The sequence below is a fragment of the Myxocyprinus asiaticus genome, chromosome 46 (assembly GCF_019703515.2).
Source record: "Myxocyprinus asiaticus isolate MX2 ecotype Aquarium Trade chromosome 46, UBuf_Myxa_2, whole genome shotgun sequence".
Taxonomy (NCBI): Eukaryota; Metazoa; Chordata; class Actinopteri; order Cypriniformes; family Catostomidae; genus Myxocyprinus; species Myxocyprinus asiaticus.
In genome coordinates this window covers 19,952,894-19,978,459 of record NC_059389.1, presented here as the reverse complement: position 1 = coordinate 19,978,459, position 25,566 = coordinate 19,952,894, and the positions used below count along the sequence as shown (strand labels likewise).

Below are 25,566 nucleotides of genomic sequence, written 5' to 3'. Positions count from 1 at the left end.
CCCCTTAGCCCAGGTAAGATGCCTCTGACGTTGTATGTGGTTCAGGAGTGGCTTAACAAGAGGAATACAACAACTGTAGCCAAATTCCTTGACATGTCTGTGTGTGGTAGCTCTTGATGCCTTGATCCCAGCCTCAGTCAATTCCTTGTGAAGTTCACCCAAATTCTTGAATCGATTTTGCTGGACAATCATAAGGCTGTGGTTCTCTCGGTTGGTTGTGCATCTTTTTCTTCAACACTTTTTCCTTCCACTCAACTTTCCGTTAACATGCTTGGATACAGCACTCTGTGAACAGCCAGCTTCTTTGGCAATGAATGTTTATGGCTTACCCTCCTTGTGAAGTGTGTCAATGATTGTCTTCTGGACAACTGTCAGATCAGCAGTCTTCCCCATGATTGTGTAGCCTAGTGAACCAAACTGAGAGACCATTTTGAAGGCTCAGGAAACCTTTGCAGGTGTTTTGAGTTGATTAGCTGATTGGCATGTCACCATATTCTAATTTTTTGAGATAGTGAATTGGTGGGTTTTTGTTAAATGTGAGCCAAAATCATCACAATTAAAAGAACCAAAGACTTAAACTACTTCAGTCTGTGTGCATTGAATTTATTTAATACACGAGTTTCACAATTTGAGTTGAATTACTGAAATAAATGAACTTTTCCACGACATTCTAATTTTTTGAGATGCACCTGTATATATATATATATATATATATATATATATATATATATATATATATATATATATATATATATATTCTTTAAAATGATGCCAAACACCTCTTTAGATCTTTAAAAACTCCCTCAGAGCTTAAATGGTTAATGTATGAATTAATTTAAGTTATATTGGTCTGGCAACCTAAAGATTAGCTAATGTTATCAGTAAAAACTTGGGACCATCTGTGATGTGTCTGTGGATTAGAGGGTCTGCCTGTTGCCTTTTGACCCAGTACCACAGGGTCCACCACATTAAAATAACAGATCTCTCTCTCTCTCTCTCTCTCTCTCTCTCTCTCTCTCTTTCTCTTTCTCTCTCCGCAGTTGATATGCAAAGTCTCCACACTGCGTGCTCTGTGCAGCAGGCATACGGAAAAGCTGACAGCATTCAAAGCAATATATCCAGACATTGTCCGTGCCCACTTCCCCCCATTGTACAAGGAGTTGTTCGGATCAGACTTTGAGCAGTCCATGCCTGTGGATGGGTAGTGCTTCCCCGTGCCCATCCCACCCAGGGGAATTCACACCGAGGGGAATGTCAAGCATAAATCTGAGACACTTTACCAGTGCCCTGCACATACACACACCTGGACGGCTGACACACTGCACACACACACTTTTCTCTCTATTTTTCTTTGTGTGTTTTTTTTTTTTTTTGTTTTTTTTTTGGGAGGATGTAATGGGCTGGGGTTGACTCCAGTGGTTTATTTTTGGGGTTTGTTCCCTCCTTTTACTGACATAGTTGGGATTTGGAGCCCAGGGGAGTGGATGAGAAGATGAAGACACTTGTTTTTCATACGCTCCCTCTCTCTCTCTTTCTTTGGCTGAACCTGTAAAGTCCATGCATACGATTCGAGAGCAGTCCCATGGCGATTTGTCACGATCAGCATAAATTGTTTTGGCTTGTTTCCAAATTGGAAAATGACTCCCAGAGCACATTCTTCTGAATCCAGCATTTTAAACATTTTTAGTTGTAGCAACAGAATTTACAGGCCTTTTCAAGCCAAGAAAAATGAAACAAAAATGTTTTTTAGAAATTCAATTAAGTTTGTATAATCACAACCGTTTCAGAAAAGTCTACCTAGAAATGTACGTAGCTTGTGGCCCGTACGGTATGCATGGTCCTGGCTCAGCCATTAATTTCCTTCTTTGCTCTTGATTTTTTTTTTGACAAGTCTTGATGTCAGACTATAAACCAGCAGCGAACAAAGAAGATTACGACATGAGAGGAATACAGGAGATAAAGGGGAGAGTAATGGAGAAGGAGTGTGTAGCAGAGCAAGTTGCCATTTGGTGATGCAAAGCAGCACCTTTCTATGGACAATCGTCAAAAAAAAAAGAAAAAAGAAAAAAAAGAAGGCAGAATTCTGGTAATTCTAGTTAAAACATCGCAAAAAGCGCTATTACTTTTAGCTGTCTGAGACTCCATCTACCATAGTTGCTTAGTGATATCATTTAAGGCCATCTGCTATTAAGTCCCTCTCTGGAATGGTGTTAATGTAATGCAACGGTCTGACCACCAACATCCATGCAATGCAAGGGTCCATTCCACCTGTTTTCTAACGTGTTACAGGGTATACGGTCATAAGTATAAACTATACAGAAAAAAAAATTATGTTTATAGAATCTATTTTAAATAACATGTATGATATTAGTAGCTAGACTATTCTTAATTGTGAAAAATGGATAAGGCACTTTTATTTGCACCTTTCTTTAATTTAAGACTTGTATATTTACCTAGTGATGTGTTGCATGTATAAATACCACGGTTATGGAGAACGAGTGCTAGAAAACCCTAATGCTGCTGAGGATGGGTGTGTGTTTGTGTGCATGTTTGTGTATTTATTTGTGCGAGCCGGAGGTTGGTGCTGGGCAAAGGATGATCACAAGCATTTTGGGAGGGAGCTATTTTTGAAACAGCTTCAGTGCTGGAAAACTGTTTCTAGATCTGCGCTGCGTTTTCGGCACTCAGCATGAGAAGTGTTTTTATTTTTTTTATTTTTTTTGTGCTTAACATACAGCACCCACATAGTAGAGATGCCTCAATCCAAGTGAGTTTATCACAAAAAGGTTTCAATTTCAACATGTAATCAAAATTCAAAATGTAGACTACCAAATTGTTGGGAGGCATGTTAAAGAGATAGTTCATATGAAAATGAAAATTCTCTCATCATTTACTCACCCTCATGCAATCCCAGATGTGTATGACTTTCTTTCTTTTGCTGAACACAAACGAAGATTTTTAGAAGAATATCTCAGCTCTGCAGGTCCATACAATGTAAGTGAATGGTGGCCAGAACTTTGAAGGTTCAAAAAGCATATAAAGGCAGCATAAAAGTAATCCATACAACTCTAGTGGTCTTGATATGGGTGAGAAACAGATTCATATTTAAGTAATTTTTACTATAAATCTCCACTTTCACTTTCACATTTTTCTTTTGTTTTTGTTGATTCACATTTCCACCTAATGGCCAGGGAATATAATTTATAGTAAAAAAAAAAAAAAAAAAAAAAAAAAAGAACTTAAATATTTATCTGTTTCTCACCCATTCTTATATCAATTTTGAAGATATGGATGGATTACATTCATGCTGCCTTTATATGCTCTTTGGAGCTTCAAAGTTCTGACCACCATTCACTTTTTTTTATATACTTAGAATTTTTATATTCTTATAAAAATCTTCATTTATGTTCAGAAGAAGAAAGAAGGTCATACACATCTGGGATGGCATGAGGTTGAGTAAATAATGAGAGAATTTTCATTTTTGGGTGAACTATCCCTTTAAAGGGTTCAAGCACACCCAGTCTATCGAATAAATCAGTTTGTGAATGGCAGTTTAATGCAGTTGTTTTATAGGACCTTTGTTCCTATAAAACAAAAAGGGTTTGGGGTCTGTGTATGAATTGCACAGCCATTTCAATACGTCAGCCTCTGTTCAATGGTTCCATCTAGTGGTGGTGTGCCACATGACCACAGCTTGACAATTTTACACCACTCTTGTAGACGAGTCTGATCTAGTTTATAAACGGTTGATCTGGCAACCTTTTTTGATCATCCTTTCATCCATTCTTAGATACACACTCTACTCCACCTGGACTTGGGATAAAAGTGTTTTTCATACGAATTTTCTTTTCAAACCGGCTCTTGTGAATGTCTTTGCCCAGCAACAACGTTTGTCTGGAACGTAAGAGTGAAACACAGAAGAAAAGAAAAAATATTCAAAGCCTTGTCTGGTTGAAATCCTCTATTTTTGTATCATTGTACAGTGCTTATGAAGCCTATGAAAGACGGAAGGGAAAGAAGGAAGGATGATTTAGCACTTAATCCTGCAATAAGTAATTCGAATTTGTGTGTGTTTTTTATGATTTTTCAAAGAACAAGACAATGGTAGTAATAGTGCTATTTTTTGGAATACTTAACTGTTGTGTGTCGTGCGTGTTTTTAAGTCTCTTGAATGTGCCATAGTGGTCTTTCCTGCTTTTTTAGAGTGAAAAAAAAAAAAAAATTATTTTAACATTCCAGTAAAATGATGTTGTGGCATTTAAAAAAAAATAAAAAATACAAATTCCAATATAATCCAGAAAAAAAATACTTCATTGATAACTTCAACGACCTGCTAACAGATGTTTTGACACACCTTGAACTGATCTTGGTAGCTTCTTGCCTTTATTTTTGCTGATCTTTCTTTAAACACTATGTTTATTTCCTAATCACATAGTTTTTCCTATGACACAAAGTATTTTCCTCAGGGAAGGATCTGACTAACTTAATTATGTTAGCCAGCTCTATTTGATCTCAATAGCATGATCATGGTCAGTACAGCTAATAAAATATCTTTTATTATATTTATGTGTACTACATTAGAATACTGTTGACGAAAATATTATTCTTGTTACTGGTTGTGAAATTCATTGATTGCATCCCTCAAAGTCGTGATTACTACAGTACATCATCAACTGTGAACGACAATCCCGGTTCAAGTTTAGGTCCTTGTACAACAAGGTTTAGGGAGAGTAATCAGTCAGAAATCAGTCACTTATGAGGTTCCATTTCAGTCATGCTCCTCTAGAAGGTAGCTGTCTATGTAGATAATAAACATCAAGGCAGCTTACTAGGTTTTGGAACAGAACCTGGGTTCTTGTGCTGACTAAAGAACCTAATGATATGTTAAAACTCCCAATTGAGCTCATCTGTTAAAGAGATAGTTCACCCCAAAATGAAAATTCTCTCATCATTTACTCACCCTCATGCCATCCCAGATGTGTTTGACTTTCTTTCTTTCTTTCTCAGCTCTGTAGGTCCATACAATTCAAATAAATGGTGACCAGAACTTTGAAGCTCCAAGTATCACATCAAGGCAGCATAAAAGTAATCCATACGACTCCAGTGGTTATATATATATCTTCAGAAGCGACATGATAGGTGTGGGTGAGAAACAGATCAATATTTAAGTCCTTTTTTTACTATTAATCTCCACTTTCACTTTCACATTTTGAAAATGAAAATGAAAGGGAGATTTATAATAAAAAAGAACTTAAAAATGTATCTGTTTCTCACCCAGAGTGATTGCATCGCTTCAGAAGACATATATTAAACCACTGTCGTATGGTTTATTTTTATGCTGCCTTCATGTAAATTTTGGAACTTCAAATGTCTGGTCACCATTTATTCATATTGTATGGAACTACAGAGCTGAGATATTTTCCTAAAAATCTCTGTTTATGTTCGGCAGAAGAAAGACATTCATACACATCTGGGATGGCATGAAAATGAGAAAATTATGAGAGAATTTTCTTTTTTGAGTGAACTATCCCTTTAAGAATATGCCTGCCACTATTCAGTGGCTCTTTAGTTTTCCTCCTGATTATCATCTTTTGCCATTTGCATGCTTTGTTATAGCCTGTTATTCACTAGCGTCAGAGCTGTCAGGCCAAAAGAAGACAGTAATACATCATAAACAATGCGAAAGTGTCATTTAATTCAGTCGCACCGTAGGCCGCTGGTTTATCACATCACGCAGCAAGCTCCAAGATCTAATTCCCTAAAATCAAACAAAGCAAGATAACCACCTCAAGCGTACTACGAATGTGCTACGCTATTTTCTGGCTAGTTATTTTGTTTTTTCTCTGGATTGGGATGTTCGGATTGTCACTCATAATTGTTTGAGTCTATGTGCCAAATACCTCTTCATGATTTGCTCCACCTTCAAACGTCCGCATGGGCAAATTTGCCTATCGTGTGTAACAAATACGGGTTTCTACAGGGTAACCACTGCTGTGGAGTCCCCTTTTAATGAACAAGCTTTGATGCACAGCAGATCGTTGTAATTTTGTTTCCTGTCCAATTACTCATATCGACGTGTCCTGAAGTTAGTTTGTACGACACCTAGATGCACCACAAAAGCTATTGAAGAAGCCACTTTTTGCATGTTATGTTTTGTCAGTGTTAGTTTTTATTAGACTTTTTTTTTTTCTAATACAAGCAAAGGTACTTAAACATCTCTGGATCTGTGGTATTTTAGATTTGTAACGAGAAAAGTGGTATGTTTCTTTTATTGGTAGAAGATCCATAATTTTTCCATCGTTCATTATTGTAAATTGGGAAACTATCTTTTTTTAAATATGTGGTTTCCTCTTGTTTATTCTCGTGAGAAGCAATATATGTCTGAATGCGGTTGCGAGAGTGCGTTTACAAGATATGTGTGTGTTTGTGCTATGTGTAATGTATGCTTAAGGTCAAAACCCAGACAAGGCTTTAAAAGATAAGATGCAGCAGGGTCAGATGGTGAATTGTATGTAAGATCTTAAGTTTTCCCAGGATTTAAAATGTTTTAAGTAGCACTGAGCTTGAACCATTTGAATAGCTGAACAAGCATGACACAATGCACATCAGTGTTAACGATTCAATTAGATTTATGCAAACAGGCCTATGCACTCACGTTTTACGTAAACCGTTTTAATTCTGTAAACTTTAGCGAAGGCACTTAAATATTCCGATATTTACGATCAACGGATTTAATGTGTCATGCTTGTGGTGGCATTTTGATTTGAAGTTTAAAGTGTTACTAAGATGTACATCAATCATTTGCATTATTTTCTTCTTCTTTTTTTTAAATGAGAGTTTTCTTTCCAAAAGCACAGCTGATATGTTATTAAAAGTGAAATATGTTTAGATACAGTAATAGAAGAAAAGAAAAAAGTCTTTAGCCATAATTGAATGTCAAGCAATAATATATATGGTGTATTATTATTCATTTTTGTGCATAGACTTTAAACATCTGCATGTAAATACATTTCTTATGTATCACATTTGTTTGTTTTTTCACTTTCTCTTATTTCTTTCCACTCTCTGGTTGTCATTTTTGTTTTATTTGTATATTTGACTAGTTCTGTTCCCGGGTGGAGAACTACGGACGTCAAATGCCCTGTAAACTGTACAGCTTTATTTACCTCTCTTCCTCACCTTTCGGCTTTTAATTCACGATATTTAATGCTCTATTGATCACATGTATAAAACTAACTTTGTAACTTCTGTCTGTATAGGTAAGATGAAAATACTGCTAAGACCTGCTCAGTGCAAATATTTATCTGTTTATCAGAGACATCTTTCTGTACGATAACTCTGTTTTTAGTACACTTCTCTATTTTAGACTTAGTTCGATTAGCGGTAGGGTGTGCTGACATACATTTTTGTGTTATACTGATGTGTGGTGCTAGGTAAGTTACGTTTGTGAACAAAAATTATGGATTCATAGACTAGGCCACCCTCTTAGTCCATTCATTTCACTGAGTATTGATGCATTATTGATATTAGGACTCGATAATTAATGATAATAATGATAACGATAAAGATAACGATAGTGGTAAATTTAGCTTTCTAATACCAAGCAAGTACCTGTATCAGTGTGCTAGTCTTGGGACGCGGCTAGGTTCCTTCTAACTTTTAAGATTATTAGCAAAAGCAGTATCGGCTAAGCAAATTTCTATTAAACATTGCATTTCTGAATCTTCGCAATGAAGAAGGTTGTTCATGCTTGGAAAAAAAAAACAAAATGGAAAAAAGAAGCAGTATTGTGTTTATTTTTGATTGTTCAAACTTGTAGCTGGAACTGTTTCTAATCCAGTTCGCACACACAAAACGTTTACCAGTACTTAGTATCAGACGCTGGAAGGACTGGATTGTCTTGATGTTTAGCCACTTTTTGGCTCGCTCCATTTCTTTTTTTGTTATTCGTACGCAGTAGTTTCTAAAGACTAGCTTTGCAAGCATTCGTTTTTTTTTCTATTGAACATCTACTCACTCATAAGGTCTCATTATACACACACAATGGTTAAGTGTTATAACGAAATTGTACAGGACAAATGCAGTTGTATGAGGTTTTGTGCAAAACGTCCTGTTTCTCTTTGTAGCAAGGCAGATTAAACTTGCAATAATACAGAGCAAACTACGCTGAGTGCCTCTCAGTGGTACAGGATGCAGAAACTATATTCATTCGTTGTTATTTTTTTCACTGCTCTCGACGTACTCAAATGACTGTGTTTGCACATGTAGGTGACTTCTGTCTTGTGTTACCAACTTTTTTTTTTTCAATGGCTGTCTTTTTGTGTAAATGAGGTATTTCATGTTTGTTCATAGCCATGGAAACAGCATTTTATTGTCTCCTGTAATGTCCTGTATTTCTTACCGACAGAGATCAGTCGAAGTTCTCTGTCTCAGATGTTCCTTTTTGCTTCTCCTCCGAACAACGCAACTGAAACGTGGTTATGGGACATGCATTTTTGCGTCCAGTCAATTGCACTATGGTTGGATGTCTGGGTGAATGGCAGAACTCTGTTTGGATATTTGCAGAGACAAAATGATGGACAATAGGCAATCCACTCTGTTTTCTCCCATTCACTCCTGCCAATTAGGCTTAAGTTGATAATTACAAAACAAATGACTAATGCAATGTAACTGAAGTGTTCATTTATGTATGTAAGATTATGCATACTACGAATCTGGATCTATTTACCATTGTCTGTTTAATATGAGCTGAATGGGAGGGCTTGGGCAGGACGGGTTGGATTGTGCTCCTCACACGGCATCATCAACTGCGGGGGGAAAAGCATAGAACAGTTTTGGTTGTCACATATTTTTACGTCACATGTTTGCTACTGATCTTAAAATGGGGACAGTCGATCATGTACCTTTTTATTCAGCTCTTTGGAACTCTCTTTAGGAGATAGTCTCTCTCAATAGTGGTTTTGCTCCTTCTGTTTGTCCGATTCTTAAATATGAAAATAAGTATTTTGATTCATTTTGTAAATACCGCTGTAAAGAAAAATAAGAAATTTAATGTTGTCTTTTAAATACTTTTCATTCTAATATGAATGTTGTTATATTGTACTTAGAAACTGTACCTTTAATATTACCTTTATTAAAAGTGCATTGGTCACATCGATTTTAGATGTGCTTTATGTGCTGTTATCCCATAATAAAATTTACCGCTTGTAATGGGCTCTTATTCAATGTGTGTCATACTTCTATATGTAGATTATATTGTTTTAGAAGTAGCTGTTTTAAGTTCAAACACAACCTTCAAAGAAATGGAAAAAAGGAAGACAAAGAAATAAGAATAGAGAATAAGAGAAACAGAATATTATAAAATTACAAAAATGTCAAATTTTAATACAAATGGGATATGTATAGGGCAATCAGTGCTGGGTAGTAATAGATTACATGTAGTCTGGATTGTGTAATCAGATTACAAAAAGTACATGTAATAAAATTAAATTGCATTTTAAAGTAATTTAATACTTTTTAAAGTATTCATAATCAGATTAAAGTTACTTTATTATGGATTACATGATCTAATATTAATCGGGCAAAGGCAGTAAATTGTTCATAATTTTGTGTTCCCTTTCTACAGCTGATATACGTTCGGTAAATCTTGAATTCTGGATTGAATTTCATTCTACATGTAAATGACAATCCGACTGAACAATTTAAATTCCATTTTTATGTCACTCAGAAAAAGACAACACATACTGTACACACACACACACACATAAAACATAAATCTGATCTTCTGATTTTGATCTATTAAGTAAGCTTTCTTTAATGCATTTAAGCAACATTGTCAAAATGGTACAAGCTTATCCTACTTAAATGTATGTGACATCAAATAAAATAGAATTAGATCAGAAGTAATCAAAAAGCAACCAGATTAGATTACTTGTAAAATAAAAATGTAATCACATAGATTACATTTCTGACTACAATTTTAGTCATGTAATTTGTGATCAGTACCAGATTTCAATTCAGAAGTAATCTACCCAGCTCTGAGGATAATGTACAGTCAGCTGGTCATTACTGCAATATAAACCTGGAAGTGTGGTCAGGTGGAGTGGTGTGGGACTGTACATTATTCCGCTTATTACATGGCAACTTACCAAATAAATAAATAAATGGACATGAAATATTGATTTGAGCTTTACTTATTCCATTAGCTTATCCGTACCAGATACAAGAGAACAGGAGCACACAAGGAAAGATTACCCACTATACCTGGATGACCGATCAAACATCAGTTTGTATTCAGAATTACAGTATCTGACAGCTGAGTGCTGCAACTGACCAATCAGAATCGAATATTCCAGAGAGCTGTGTAATAGTAGCGAGAAAAGTACCAGCTCAAGCCTACACATCTTTTTACAATGAGAAAAAGAGGCAATTTAAACATTTAAAGAAATATATAGAAATGATCTGCTGTAAAAAATAAATTTATAAAAAAAATAAACAAAAACAGACTAGTCTGGTTTTCTGGTTTTAGAGGGGTTTTGGGCAATTGTTAGCTGGTCAAGTTGGACTAAATCAACTCAACACCAGCTTGACCAGGATGGGAGACCAGCATTTTTAGCATGGTAGGCCTTCATGAGAGGTAAATATTGCAATAATTCATGTATACATGATCTGAATCCTACAGTAGGTTCAAATCAAGGAGATCTAACTGGAGAGAGCTCTGTTCAAATAGTTTTAAAAGGATTAGTTCACTCAAAAATGAAAATTTTGTCAGAATTTACACACCATGTCATTCCAAATCCATGTGACTTTCTTTCTTATGTGGAACCAAAGTGCCTTTTAAGGCAAGTCAGTCCACTCACTTATTTTCTATGTAAACAACAGAATAAAAGTACAGCTCCTATCTACTTTAATGGGGAAAGTCAGTAAAGACGCTGCCTACCACCCCTGGAGTCGCGAGTTCGAATCAAGGGCATATTGAGTGACTCCAGCCAGGTCTCCTAAGCAACCAAATTGGCCCAGTTGCTAAAGACGGTAGAGTCACATGGGATAACCTCCTCGTGGTCGCTATAATGTGTGGTTCTCGCTCTCGGTGGGGTGCGTGTTGAGTTGTGCGTGGATGCCGCGGAGAATAGCATGAAGCCTCCACACACGCTATGTCTCAGCGGTAACACTCTCAACAAGCCACATGGTAAGATGCGTGGATTGACGGTCTCAGACGCAGAGGCAACTGAGATTCGTCCTCTGCCACCCGGATTGAGGCTAGTCGCTATGCCACCATGAAGACTTAAGAGTGCATTGGGAATGGGGCATTCCAAATTGGGGAGAAAGGGGAGAAAAAATAAATAAATAAATAAAAGTGGTCTTGGGCTAAATAGTCTCTTGCGTAACACAAAATGTGATGTTTTATTGAATGTCACAGGCCGTCCAATACAATAGCAGTGGATAGTGCCTTATTTTTTAAATAAAGATAACCCAAAATTGATATAAAAGTAGTCCATGCGTCACCTGTGTCATTTCTGAAGCCGTATGATTGGTTTTGGTGAGAAATTAAATAAAATTTTCTGTTAAAACCACGACATCCGTTGCACACTCATGAGCCTATGAGAGAAGTTTGTGACTCGCGTGAACACGTAAATATGATTTTATTTTGGGGTGAACTATTCCTTTAAGTTCCATACAAAATTTCACAGCTGGATGTTAAAAATAAGTCAAGATTTGTTAATGAGGGTGGAGGCGCATACCACGTTAAAACAGTTTTATTGTAATAATACCTTTAGATTGGTTGCGAATAAATATATATTGTGATAATTATTTTTTTAAACTGGCAAGTAAAAAAAATAAAAAAATAAACAAATTCAGAGCGGAACCTTTGTGTCATGGTTTGTTTCTACACGGAGGATTCGTACTGACGCATTGTTGTTATGAAGGAACGTCAACGTGCGAGAGGACTGAGTGAATCCCGTTACTGTCCAGCATGATGTGAAATACAATCAAAGACTTTTATACATCTGCAGCCATGGAGTTAAAATGGTAGGTGACGATACAATTCTGTTAGCGTACGCGTCTTATTTTTAACTGTGAGTTTATTTGGTTGTCTGTGGAACAATATAAATAACCAGTCAACAGAGTTTAGAACGCTTTGTTATAGTTATACCTTTTTATGGGTTATTAAGCATAATGTCAGGTTGCTCTGTTCACTTTTAAGTGGTGTCTTTACTGTGATTATTTGTCATCAGGGATGATGCTCCTGCCCCTAGTCCGGTTGTGTTCTCTAGAGATGTTTTTGACAAGTTCACTCTTGCGCCCACCATCCAGGAACTGTATGCATTTTTACAAAGGTAAGAGAAAACTGATTGCCCAGTGCCCATATTTATGATCGTTCTCGTGTAGTAACCATAGTTTAACTGTGGTAATTGTAGTTAGACCCTAGAGAACACAGTGCCATGTGTACAATGGTATTTATTGAAAAATAGTAGCCTAAACAGAATCTAAATGTAATTTTTAATTAAGTAGATTTACTGGCATGCCTTATTATAGAAGACGTATGAATCTGCAATATTTTGCCAGAATACCACTTTAACGTTACTACTGTAAAATCATAAGAAATTTGGTAAGGGACACTGAGATCAGTTGTTATTGTGTGGAGAGCTATGAGTACTAACATTGAAATTGCAAATTGCCTTCCCATAATGATATATTATTATTATGTATCTTATTGTTTGTGATCATTTCCTTCAAAGCCCTGATGTAAAGGGTGAAGAGACCAGTGAGAAAAAGCCAGATGGACCCTCATTAGAACCAAAGTGTGAGAAAGAAGTTTCAGAGCCCAGCACCAGTAAAAGCAATGAAGCAGCTGAGCCCATCTCTGACAGCAAACAATCTCAAAGTGATGTTAAACCCAACCCTGTGAAGACTAATGAGAGTAAGCCGTTCCCTGAGCCCATGATGCCCTACCCTTGCTTTTCCACCCTTAACGTAAAGGACCGAAGAGCATATCTGGGCATACTAAAGAATAAGATGTATCAAACAACTTCAAAGGTACAGTACACCTTCTCATGTCCTGATAATACTGTGATAAAATGGGCCTTACTTGATCTTGTTTGATTATGGTTCATGGATGTTTAAGGCTATTTGTGGTTAATGTTGTCTCTCATTGCAACACATCAGAATTTGCTGTGTGAGCGTGTGAGGAATGAGGTGGCAGAGTTTATGAAGTACTTGCAAGATGTTTCGAGAGCATGTGCTAATGGGTACAACTATATGCCCTCGGGTGGCACTCGCTACACGGAGGTATTGTGGACTTTTTACTTTCTTTTTTTTAAACTATGCAAATGTTCTGTTTGTACTAAAGACGTTCTGAAATTCATTGTTTTTGTTTTGTTCTTTTTTTTTTTAACTATGTAAATGTTCTGTCTGTACTAAAGACATTGGTCCGTGTACTTTTGCATCCATTCTTTTTTACTTTTTAAACCCAAAAATGAAAAACAAAAAATGTGGTTTCTTCTTTAGTGGTTTTAACACTGATGAATAGAATAAGCAGATACAAACAAATTTTCTGTTGATTATTTCATTTTCTATTTAAAAATTAATAAAGAGAAAGGGGAAAATGGCTTGATTTTCGTTTTCTTTCATTGTTTAAGAAATTAATTTACGGCTTGAAAATTTGATATGCACATGTAACTGAACATGCACTGAAACGCCCCTTTTATCTGATTGGTCACCCCGTCTTCTGTACTGCCTTAAACCTATCAGCCAGAATTAGAGTTGGGATTGCTTTGCAAATTTGTCTCAATTTTCATTAAATATTGTCACGACCCAAACCACCGCTAACTGTAACCTGTGCATGCCATATGTATTAGAATCTTGCTGCTTGGCATATCATGGTGTTGTTGCCTTTTAATGGATGATGCGTGAGAGATCGCAAGCCACATCACTTGGCCATATGCTGACTGGGAGTTGGTCTATTCTATTATATATTATTTTTATTTTTAATAACATTGTATGATTTTGTAGTACCTGTGTATTCGTGTCCCATTGATAAATGTAATTAAAAAAGTGTTATTTTGCTTTGGATAAAAGCAAATGCTAAATTAATGCTTAGGCATCATGAACATGGATTGCAGAGGACATAAAATTCTAATAGCTAAGATTTGGACACAAGGCGTCCTGACTGTAAGTCCGTCTGGACGTGGGACACGGCGTGTAAAATCAGGACTATCCCTATCTCCATAAGTGCAATGTTCATTTCTGCAAGCCGTAGATTGCTGATAGAGTGTGCTGCCGATGTAATTGCCTCAGCCTGGATGAACATTTAGTAAATATATTATTAAATGTCAAAAATAAATTAACTTGTGTTAACCCATATTAACTCGTGGGGCTTTTATACAAAGTGACGCAACTTTTTTAAATTACATTTATCAATGGTACGTGGCACTACAGTCACTACAAAATCATACAATGTTATTAAAAATAAAAATAATATATAACAGACCAACTCCCAGTCAGCATATGGCCAAGTGATGTGGCTTGTGATCTCTCACGCGTCGTCCATTAGAGGCAATATCTCGCAGCAACACCATGTTGTGCCATGCATAGTTTACAGTTAGTTGTGGTTCGGGACAATATTTAATGAAAATTGAGACAAATTTGCAGAGCGATCCCAACTTGAATTCTAGCTGAAGGCAGTAGACCAAAAAGATGAAAGGGGCGTTTCAGTGCCGCTCACATGTGCGTATCAAATATTCAAGGCGTAAATTAATTTTTTAAACACTGAAGGAAAACAAAAATTGAGACTCCCCCCCGCCCCCAATCTCGTTTATTCCATTTTAAATAGAAAATGAGATAGTCTACAGAAAATTAATTTGTATCTGCTTATTCTGTTCATCAGTGTTAAAACCAATAAAGTAAAAAAAACAAATTTTTCGTTTTTCATTTTTGGGTTAAAAAAGAAAAAGGAATGGACGCAAAAGTGCACAGACCTGACATTCTTTGTGTTTTGTTTTTGTTTTTGTTTTTTGCTTTTTGTTTTTTGTTTTGTTTCGTTTTCTATCTTTTTGTTTTCATTTTGTTTCTTTTTGTTTTTTTAACTATGTAAATGTTATGTCTGTACTAAAGACATTCTGACATTCTATGTGTTTTTTTTTTTTTTGTTCTTTGCATTTTGTTTTTTTGTTTTGTTTTATTTTTTTTTTATTTATTTTTTTGTTCTGGTTTTCATTTCTTTTTTTAAAATTTTTTTTTTTTACTATGCAGATGTTCTGTCTATACCAAAGAAATGCTTTGTTTTTTGTTTTTTTTTTTCATTTTATTTTTGGTTTTCATTTTGTTTCATTTTGGGGGTTTTTATGTTCTGTCTGTACTAAAGACAGTTTTTTTTTTTTTTTTTTTTTTTTTTTTTTTGCAGTTATTGGAATTGTAGGCGATTGCTGATATTTTTGCACATTTTTGCTCACAGGAATATTTCACAGCCTGTTTGGAACATATGAAGGGCTACCCACAGGTTTACAGCATACAAGAAATTACCAGCTTGACCGGAGGAAAGTTTGTATGTGACATCTCTCTCAACTTTGAGAAACAACTTCTTGCAATGGTAGTTATTTTTGTATCTTTTATGGTTTTTCCCCTTAAATGTGTAATATATTGTATATAGTTGTTAATCTCATCTATCTTAACTGTGCTTTCTACTCAGGGTAAAATAGACATGATAGAGAAAAAACTGATGCCGGAAAACACCAAGCTTGCTGTTGACTATGAGACCGTTTCATCTGTTATTCCACCAGCTAAGAAAGCTAGCTCTTTACACGCTGTAAGTATTTGTGACTATGTGATTTAATTTTTAGTTTCTTTTTAGTTGGACATAACATAATATGTGTAATTGTTAGCTTGTATGAGCAGTCTAGCATACTGTTAAAACAATCCTGCAACTAACGCTAGACGTACAGTCAACCACTAGAGGGCACTGCTGCACTTAGTTTAACTTCTCTGTGACAAAAGCATACAATAGAATGTTAATAGAATTTACAATACAATAAATCTACCATATTTAGGAAATAAATCAGAGTTTTTGAATCTGAATTTTGATCTCTCTTAATTGTTTGCAGGCTGTCAGCAGTGACAGTAATGCAGAAAAACTCAGCGCTATATACGAGCCACATGTGTGTTTATCCAAAGAGGCTTTAATCCGGCTCATGAACAATGACTCCAAGTTCAGCGAAGCATGGGAGCTGCCCGTTTGCGTCAAAATGAATCCTAACAGAGGTGAGGGGTCACCAAGTGTCAGTATTGGTCATGTTGTTTGTGGTCTGAAGCCAACTGCACTGTTCGTTTGAGTTTTGAATATGAATCAAAATCTGCATTAGCCTCATAGCCATTGATTTTCAGGTAATTTTATTAGATTGACAGCACCACCAAATTTCAATGGAGAAAAAAGGGTGAATTTGAACTCTTCATAGTTGTCTGATGCAAAATCATACACTGCATTACACCATTGTAAACAAGCCCATTTCACTAGTGGTTTTCAGAGACCGCTTTATTTTCAGTCATTGCAGATTATTGTAATCAAGAACAGCCCATCACAGTAAATATTATGGTTTTTAATAAGGCAACAGTCAGAGCAAGACAGCGTACATAGATCCTCCTCTGCTGGTGACCGAGATGAGCTGGAGAGAGAGAAGTTTGTTGTTCCATGAAGAGAGTGTGAAACTGGCACTCAAGAGGACAGTCTCTCGACCCATATTTTTCCTCACATCAGAAGACCTCTGTAATGAAATGGACCCACCACCTGTGGTAAGATGAACTCATTAAGGTAAAAAGAACACTCCTGCGACCACAATACATATAGTAAATAACAATAATAATTATTTTTACAATCGATTGTATTGAAGTATTCCTCACTTGTAAGTAGATTTAAGTAAAAAGGCTAAAAATCTATCATGGTAAGCATAGGGTCCACTAAAACACTGTAGTTACTACAGTTATTATTACTACAGTAAAAAAAAAAAAAAAAAAAACTAACCCTAAATCTTTATATTAGCCACCAATGTCATAAAATATAAACATTGCTTTTTCCTTTTGCTGACAGAGTGGAGATGCTATATTAATTTATTATAGGTTTACAGGAACAATAATTGCAGTTGCTATGGTATTTTGGCATAAAACTGTGGTTACCGTGGGATTTTTTGTAAGTGAAATGTTTAAGAATAAAAATATATATAAAAAATAAATTCTAAAAGATTTTTAATAGTGTTCGGTAAGTTACTCAAAATAAGTGATCCACTACAAATTACTAATTTCTTCTCTAAAATTATAATCAGATTACTTTAGATTACCAGGCTTTATCTGAAAAAAGTAATCAGATTACTAATTACTATGTTACTTTCTAAAACACCTTTCATAGGAAAGTTTGTTTTTCTGCTCAACAAGTTCAAAATAATGTCAATATTTCCTCGTTCATTGTCTCACACCCTTCAGCTGTCACAGAAATGCAAACGGACGTACATATAAACATGTGAATTCACATATTACTTCAGAAATATGTGTAACGCATGTACTTAAAAGTAATTAATTAAAAGTCAGTCACTTTAATCTGACTGCAAGAATTTAAAATGTAAAAAGTAATTAGATTACAGTAACTAATTACTTTGTAATCAGAGTATGCCCAACACTAATATTACATTTTTTTTTTTGCCCAGGAGAAAAGCTCCAGAAATGTTGTTGCATTTGATGATGCTTGCATGGATTTTGAGGTGGATTTAACTGACCTAGAGTCATTTGGGGAGTCCTGCAAGCCCATCAAGAAGGTGAAAGAACAGAATGAACCAAAAACAGCCAATACAAATGCAGCTGAAGCTCCTTCTCAACTTACCTCAAGCCCCAAGAAACTAACAAATTCTCAAAATCCAATGAAAAACAACTCAACTTCCATAGACAATCCTGCAGAACCCCTTGATTCTACAGTGACTGAAATCCAGGGAGAATCCTACTTGTCTTTGACTGATGGGGGAAATGGTGTGCTGGATGAAAGTGCTGTTTCAGAGAAAGAACTTGTGAAAGAAAGTTCAGGAGAGAAGATAGGAGCGCTGCCCTCTGTTCACTGCCCCCCTGCCAAGCGACCAAGAAGAATGACGACGAAAGACAAGTTGGATCACAATTCGGACTCTGATGAGGACCGACTGGTTATAGATCACATTGGCACCCCGCAGAGATCCCAAACCCTGATAGTTGAACCATCTTTAGAAGTGTCTTCTCCCAAAGTACCAGACCCAGCCACAACAAACCCTTTGGACAAAGGAACAAAAAAAGGTGTCAAAAGGCAAAGAATTTCCGGGGAGTGCGATCAGCTTGGGCAGATTTTGCAGATGCAGGATGCCATGTTGAAACCCACTCCGAGCAAGAACCAAGAGCCACTGAAACCGCAGGTCCCAGAAGACAGACCTACAGAACACAGAGCACACTCGCTGGTCAAACCGTGTGTCACTTCATACCTGGAGTCCAAAGAGGGTCAGGGCGAGGACGTCACAATGCCGACCCCCGTTTCTGTGCTTTTAGCCACTCAGAAAAAACGTTAGTGATCAGATTACTAAGATTTCAATTGAGCATTTTAGTCAGTGTTATTTTCTTCTGTTAATATTATTAAGGCAGCTTATGAAGATTTTTAGAAGAATATTTCAGCTCTGTAGGTCCATGCAATGCAAGTGAATGGTGGCCAGAACTTTGAAGGTCCAAAAATGCACAAAGGCAGCATAAAAGTAATCCATAAGACTCCAGTGGTTAAATCCATGTCTTCAGAAGCCATATGATAGATGTTTGTGAGAAGCAGATCAATATTTAAGTCCTTTTTTACCATAAATTCTCCTCCCTGCCCAGTAGGTGGTGGTATGCAAAAAGAATGCATATCACCAAAAACAAATAAGAATGTGAAAGTGAAAGTAAAGAAAAAAAGGACTTAAATATTGATCTGTTTCTCACCCAGACCTATCATATTTCTTCAGAAGACATGGATTTAACCACTGGAGTTGTATGGATTACTTTCATGCTGACTTTATACAGTATGCTTTTCGGACCTTCAAATTTCTCACCACCATTTACTTGTATTGTATGGACCTACAGAGCTGAGATATTCTTCTAAAAATCTTCATTTGTGTTCTGCAGAAGAAAAAAGTAATAAATATCTGGGATGGCATGAGGGTGAGTAAATAATATGACAATTTTCATTTTTGGATGAACTGTTCCTGTAAAAGTCCTGCGTTAAGCAGCGTTATTATTGGGATTTTGATTGCACAATAAACTGCATCTGGGATTTTGTTAATTTTGGACTTTTGTAGCCTCTGTGTCAGTGCCCATAATAAGTAATCCGCTCTGATGTGGCTTTGGCTCTGTGTAAATGAAAGACAATTAGCAACATCTAAAATCTGCATCTTTTTTGTAGTATATGCCACTTCAGTTGCGGCTTTAGGGATCTAAAAGCTGTGTGTCTGTTTCACTTGCAGGTCTTCTGAAGAAGGATCTTCAGGTGAGTGCAGAGGATGAACTGGACTATGATCCTCCAACAGAGGGCAGCATTCTTTACAAACTCTACAGTCTGCAGGACGTTCTACTCATGGTGCGGAGCAGTGTGCACATTGCCCACCCGAAACACGACAGAGAAACCTTCAGGGTGAGGTGGACACATGATGAATGTTACATTTGAATGAATGAATGTTACATTTATATAGCGCTTTTTCTGACATTACACTCAAAGTGCTTTTCATAGTGAAAAGGGGACTCTCCTCAACCACCACCAGTGTGCAGCATCCACCTGGATGATGTGACGGCAGCCATAGTGCGCCAGTACGCTCACCACACACCAGCTATTGGTGGAGAGGAGAGAGTAGAGTTATTGAGCCAAGTAATGAATGAATGATGTTTGTCTAAGCTACAAGTCTGACTCTCTGAACATTTTTGGCTCTGGTTGAGTGATACACCCGAGGATCGGCTTTTGTTAAAATCCCTAAACTGAGACCAATATTTCTAACACTAACTCCTAGATCTTTCAAGCTACATCCACCAAAATCAACATAGACCTTGAGACTGTTCTGGAATAGTGTGCTATATCTTTTCTAACTGAATAGACCAAAGGTTGTTTGCACAGAGGACGATGAAAAATCAGACAAATCCCATAGACTTATGGTGCGTTCACTTCATGTTGGAATTACTGTAATTACGAGATTCCGACTTGTAAAAAGTGTCACATTTTTGTAGAGCTCGTAATTACAAGTTGTAAACTTGGAATTCTTTGAAAGCTCTGACTTGACAGACATGATGTCATGTGAAAATAACCAATATGGCAGTGGCCATCAAGGTAGTGAGCACATATTTCTGTTTGATATGCCATCTTATTATGTTAATGTTACCTGGAACATTTACTTTGTTCTTAAACATTTTGCAACAACATATCAAGGTGGTTGATGAATTGACGTAGAACTAAATATTCTTCTTGTTATGAATAAAAAAGCCATTTTTTTATCATAGAAACCAATAACTTCTGTGTTCCCAAGAAGTGAACGGCTCCTAGTAGATCCTCCGAGTTGCCATCTCGTAATAGAGTGCAACAGTGCCCGCCAACTTTTTCAGCCATCTGGGTTCCGGAAGTATTTTTCCCATTTATTTATTTTATAGATTTTCATAAAATCGTCCTGTGACGAGGAGGAGGGCATGGCCGGGCCGTAACGATGGACACCTGGTGCTGAATCAGCTCAATCAGTGGGAGAGGGATAAAGAGGAACCGGGGACGCCAGTTTGAGAGAGAGAGAGATGCACATGGCCGCGATGTCTGTGTGTTTTATGTTATGTTTAAGTTATGTAATTAAAGTTATGTTGACTGTTCTACTGGTTCCCGCCTCCTCCTTGCCAATCTTTTACCCATTACATTGTTGCTGAAACACGGGAAGGAGGAGGGATGTGCTGTTGTGGAGTCCTAGCCTCTGCCATCCGCCGGGAAGGGGAGGAGCCGCGGCCATCCGCCAGGGGACAGAGGAGTCGCTGCTGGCCGCCGGGAGTCAGAGGAACCACTGCCATCCACCAGGAAAGGGAGGAGCCATTCCATCTGCCAGGGGTCGGAGGAGTGGCTGAGGACCAGGCGATGGCGTGTCTGGGGACCGGCGAGCGAGTTTTTCTCTCTCACTCCGCTCTCGCTCTCTCTCTCTCTCTCTCCCCCCCCCCCCTCCCTCCCTCTTCCCCTCGCTCTTTCCCTCTCTCTCCCCTCGTCCCCCACAGGTTCCCAGGAGGCGGGGTGGACCTTCGGCTGGTGGAACGGCCGGAAGGGAAGTGTCTCCCCTCCAGAGGTGGCGGGGGGGGAGTAAGCCAGTCTGGATGGTGCTCCGTAGAGTTGGGGTATTTGAGTATGGACTCGGACTCCAACGAGTCCAGTTTTAATGGACTTGGACTTGTCAGGGACTCGGATGCATTTTTACTCGGACTTGACTTGGACTCGAGCCTTTGGGACTCGGGATTTTTTATCCAAGTCCATGACATTTGTGATGCAATGAAAAAAATAAATAAATAACAAAACAGAAATTAATGAACACATCTCTGTCTGCGTGTAGCTGTATTAGCCCCTGAAGTCGTAGACGTAGCCAGAGTTGTTTTACTGTGTTTAAGCAAACACACACAAACGCACAGACACACTCATCAGTCAGCCAATACGCTTGAATGTTACTACAGAGACTACTGTATAACATCGACTGACGAGGTGGCTGGCATGACGAAAACATAAAGATGGGAATGTATCCAATGTAATAGAAACTAAACAAGGCAGTTTCACATGATACGGGACCTACACACTGGTAAAATTACATGAGGTGTTTTTGCAGCCTAGACGGTGCTCGCATTGCGGTTTCATCGTGGTTAAAAACTTAAAATCCAGAACTTGATTGAGTCAAGTCACCCACATCGTGTCTCTCACAGTTTACTAAAAACAGCATATCGAAATAAAAATACATAAAAATAGTATTAATATTGGATATTAAGTCTTTTTAGGCGTAATGTATCTACATATGTAGGTTTCTGTAGTCTCTTGTGGTCTATGCAGTGTTGTCAGCTTGAACTGGTCCATAATAGCGCGATGAACCAACTGTTTAACCTTTTAAATAGTCGGAAAAAAAGTGTTATTGCTAAAGCAGACAGCAACTCTAAACAGATAAACAGCACCTATTTATTAATGATTGGCTATTTTCAAAGCATTGACGAGCTGCTTAAAATTGATTCTTTTACAGCATTTGTCCACCGTTCACAACATTCAACCATTCACAATAAAATATTAGGATATTTCGTGCAGTGAAATGTTTTGTTTATAATTTGATTACAGACTATAAAATAAATGTATTATTCGATGACAGAGTTTGTGTATGAAGCTAAACTTCATGTTACAAGATGAATTTAGTTGGTTATGACATCTTTTTTTGAAATGTTTATTTTTATTGTAAACCACCGGGTAACTTATGCACGTCTTTTTTTTAACCTATATCTCTGACACTTTTGAAGGACAATTCTGTTAAATTTATGACTCGACATTATTATTCTCCATGTTTTTGCGGTTAAAGAAGAGCTCAATGACATTTTATTTGGTTGGTATTTAAAGATTTCAGACTGATTGCAGACCAATGCGGCTGCTGCTTAAGCAAATATCAGTTATCTTCTGCGGTAGCTTCTGTGAGAAGCACACGGACGCATCAGGGATTTAGGTACACAAGCAGCACGCAGAACTGCCCTGCATTGTGTGGTTTCCCGCAAATTAACCTTTAATTTAATTACAGTTACTTCTGATGTAATTGTGTTAAATACTGTATAGACTATAGAACAGTTCTATATAAAATAATAGTGAAAATCATGTCCATGACGACATGGCCCTAATATTATCAGTGGGCTTTTCCAGTGTTTTTGGATGTAGCATTTGCAGTCAAATCATGAGACATAACTTCTCAGCGAGTGCTAATTACTACTGTGTTGACTCATTTGTATGTACTGTATTTTCCCAAATCAGTTGGCAGATTCAGAAAAAAATCTCAGTACAGACTATTGTATTATTTCTTTAGATGGGGATCATTTTAAATAAAACTAAATTAAATTGAATTGACAAATTGAAAATGAAGTAGAAATAAAAACGAAATTAAAATTTGAAACATAATAACCTTGGTTCTAATGACTAAAGCAGCTTTCACTTAGTCTATGTTTGAGTGGAGGGGAAAAAGCAACAAATAATTGAAATGTCAACAGAATGCAATAAGAATGGTGTTGAAGGACAGTTTTGTCTTCATACACCTAAAGCATATGCTTTCACTCTGAAACCAATTTGAAGTCTGTTCAGCAGGATACTAATCATAAAATGTATATATGAAATGCAACAGAGGTGTTTTTGTTACATTTTTATATTGACAAACTGTTTTTCTTAGTTGTGAAATTTAAAATTAGCTTATAATATTGATGTTGAGTTTATAGTTATAATTTTAATTCAGATTCTTGAACAGATTCATTTGTACTCGACTCGGACTCGCATGATATGGACTCGGTCTTGAGTCCGACTCGGCCCCTTTTGGACTCGGGCTCAACTCGGACTTGATTGTTTAAAGACTTGGACTTGAGAGAGAGATAAAGGGGAGCCGGAGACGCCAGTTCGGGAGAGATAGAGAGACACACGCGGCCGCTGTGTGTGTCTAAGTTAATTTGAGTTAATTTATGTTATTAAAACTTACGTTGACTGTTCAGCCGGTTCCCGCCTCCTTCCCCACTGGTGCCGAAACCCGGGAAGGAGGAGGGATGTGCTGTCGTGGAGTCCTCGCTGCTGCCGTCTGCCGGGAAGGGGAGAAGTCGCGGCCATCTGCCAGGGGACGGAGGAGTCGCTGCTGGCCGCCGGGAGTTGGAGGAACCGCTGCCTTCCGCCTGGAAGGGGAGGAGCTGCTCCGTCCGCCAGGGGTCAGAGAATTCGCTGCCGTCTGCCAGGGGAGGAGCGGCTGTCGTCCGCCAGAGGGAGGAGGAGTGGCTGAGGACGAGGTGACGGTGTGGCTGAGGACGAGGCGACGGTGTGTCTGGGGACCGGCGAACAAGTTTTTCTCTCTCCTCTCTCTTCCCCTCGCTCTTTCCCTCTCCCTCCCCTCATCTCTCCCAGGGCTCCAGAAAAGCAGGGAAGACCAGGAAACCATGGACGCCCGGCACTGAATCAGCCCAATCAGCGGGAGAGGGATAAAGAGGAGCCAGGGACGCCAGGTCGAGAGAGAGAGAGAGATGCACGCGGCCACACTGTCTGTGTGTTTTATGTTATGTTTAAGTTCAGTTATGTAATTAAATTTATGTTGACTGTTCTGCTTGTTCCCGCCGCCTCCTTGCCCATCTTTTACCCGTTATACCTCCATAAAAGAGTTGTAAAGCATGAACCAAACCAACCAGCACTGAGGTGAAACACAACATTACAGACTTTGTTTTAAGGCAAAAAAGTATTTGAAAATCCAACAAAAAGACAAGACTGGATTTACCGTCTTTTATGAGAGCACGGACAGCAGTCCCACGAAGCATTTCAAATGACGTAATCCAATATAAAACTGGAAATATATAAAACTATTTCTTTTAGGTTGTTGATTATGTACAGAAACAAAATAGTTGATGTTTTTTGCTAAATATTCCAATATACACAAATATTTAAGTAGTTTGAGGGTGCAGGGTGACCAACTCGTTTGTGTCATTCAGAGTGTGTCATGGGAGTGGGCGGTCGCTTCTGAGCTTATTTCGCTGGCTTTGTTGGATGCAATTCTCTGATTGGTGAAACTTTCTCTGCTGGATCATGGGTAATGTAGTTGTTCAACAGGAATTCTGCTATTAAAGACGATTTTTAAACGATGAAGTTGAAATTTCACAGACAGATGGCTTCAACGGAAGCAATAAACTATCGATGAATAACCTCGGAACTCATGGTAGGTCTTTATTTAAAGGTTTATAAGTTAGTGTTTAAAATCAATTCGTCTATGGAAGAAATGAATGGGATTTTTAATTCCGGAATGAAATGTTCAAATGGACCAACGATATGCTTGCTAATTCAAACTCCAACTGTCAAAAATTCAAATGTAAACAAACCGACACAAGGTCCTTTATCTGCTTTAAGTTGATCTGTCTGTCGGTCGATCGATCTGTCTGGCTGTCTATCTATTTATTTATTTATCATTCTACCTGTCTCTGTCATTCTACCTTCTGTCTGTCTCTCTGTTTAACTAGCACTTCTGCATCACTCCCATGTTTGTCTTACAGTAATGTCTGTATAACCATCATTTGCCTTGACAAACTTTACCTATCTAGTTTATATTTGTCATCCTTGTCAGTGATTTTTTTTTTTCTCAAAGTCCTTTGTTGACTTAATCATTGGATTTTAATTATACAGTCAGTGTGCGTATATGCCAGGCTTTTTTGTTTGTACTTTATCCAGGATTGAGTAACATCCACCACTCCCTTTCTTTAAACAATCTGATTTCCTGTGCAGAGCTGTGTAGACTGCTTTTAAGGCTTATCAGTGTATTAACAGACTCTTTCCAGTCAGTGTGCCACAAA

At 37.5% G+C, this 25,566-nt stretch overlaps 2 protein-coding genes across 3 annotated transcripts in view; both read left to right on the top strand.

Moving 5' to 3' along the window:
* The window catches only part of LOC127436156 (nuclear receptor ROR-alpha A), a 451,968-nt gene extending 442,754 nt beyond the window's left edge, over positions 1 to 9,214 (top strand). For both annotated transcript variants that reach the window (XM_051690117.1, XM_051690118.1), the window contains one exon: positions 1,041 to 9,214. In XM_051690117.1, the coding sequence (XP_051546077.1) occupies positions 1,041 to 1,205 (165 nt within the window). In that variant the 3' untranslated portion in view covers positions 1,206 to 9,214. The remainder of the gene's footprint in view (positions 1 to 1,040) is intronic.
* A 2,683-nt stretch (positions 9,215 to 11,897) lies between these two features.
* Positions 11,898 to 25,566, top strand: part of ice2 (interactor of little elongator complex ELL subunit 2) — a 28,652-nt gene continuing 14,983 nt past the window's right edge. Inside the window, exons 1-10 of the mRNA XM_051689479.1 lie at positions 11,898 to 12,030; positions 12,237 to 12,338; positions 12,741 to 13,038; positions 13,168 to 13,290; positions 15,455 to 15,589; positions 15,689 to 15,805; positions 16,101 to 16,257; positions 16,601 to 16,785; positions 17,691 to 18,561; positions 19,488 to 19,654. Coding sequence (XP_051545439.1) covers positions 12,017 to 12,030; positions 12,237 to 12,338; positions 12,741 to 13,038; positions 13,168 to 13,290; positions 15,455 to 15,589; positions 15,689 to 15,805; positions 16,101 to 16,257; positions 16,601 to 16,785; positions 17,691 to 18,561; positions 19,488 to 19,654 — 2,169 coding nt within the window. The 5' untranslated portion in view covers positions 11,898 to 12,016. The remainder of the gene's footprint in view (positions 12,031 to 12,236; positions 12,339 to 12,740; positions 13,039 to 13,167; positions 13,291 to 15,454; positions 15,590 to 15,688; positions 15,806 to 16,100; positions 16,258 to 16,600; positions 16,786 to 17,690; positions 18,562 to 19,487; positions 19,655 to 25,566) is intronic.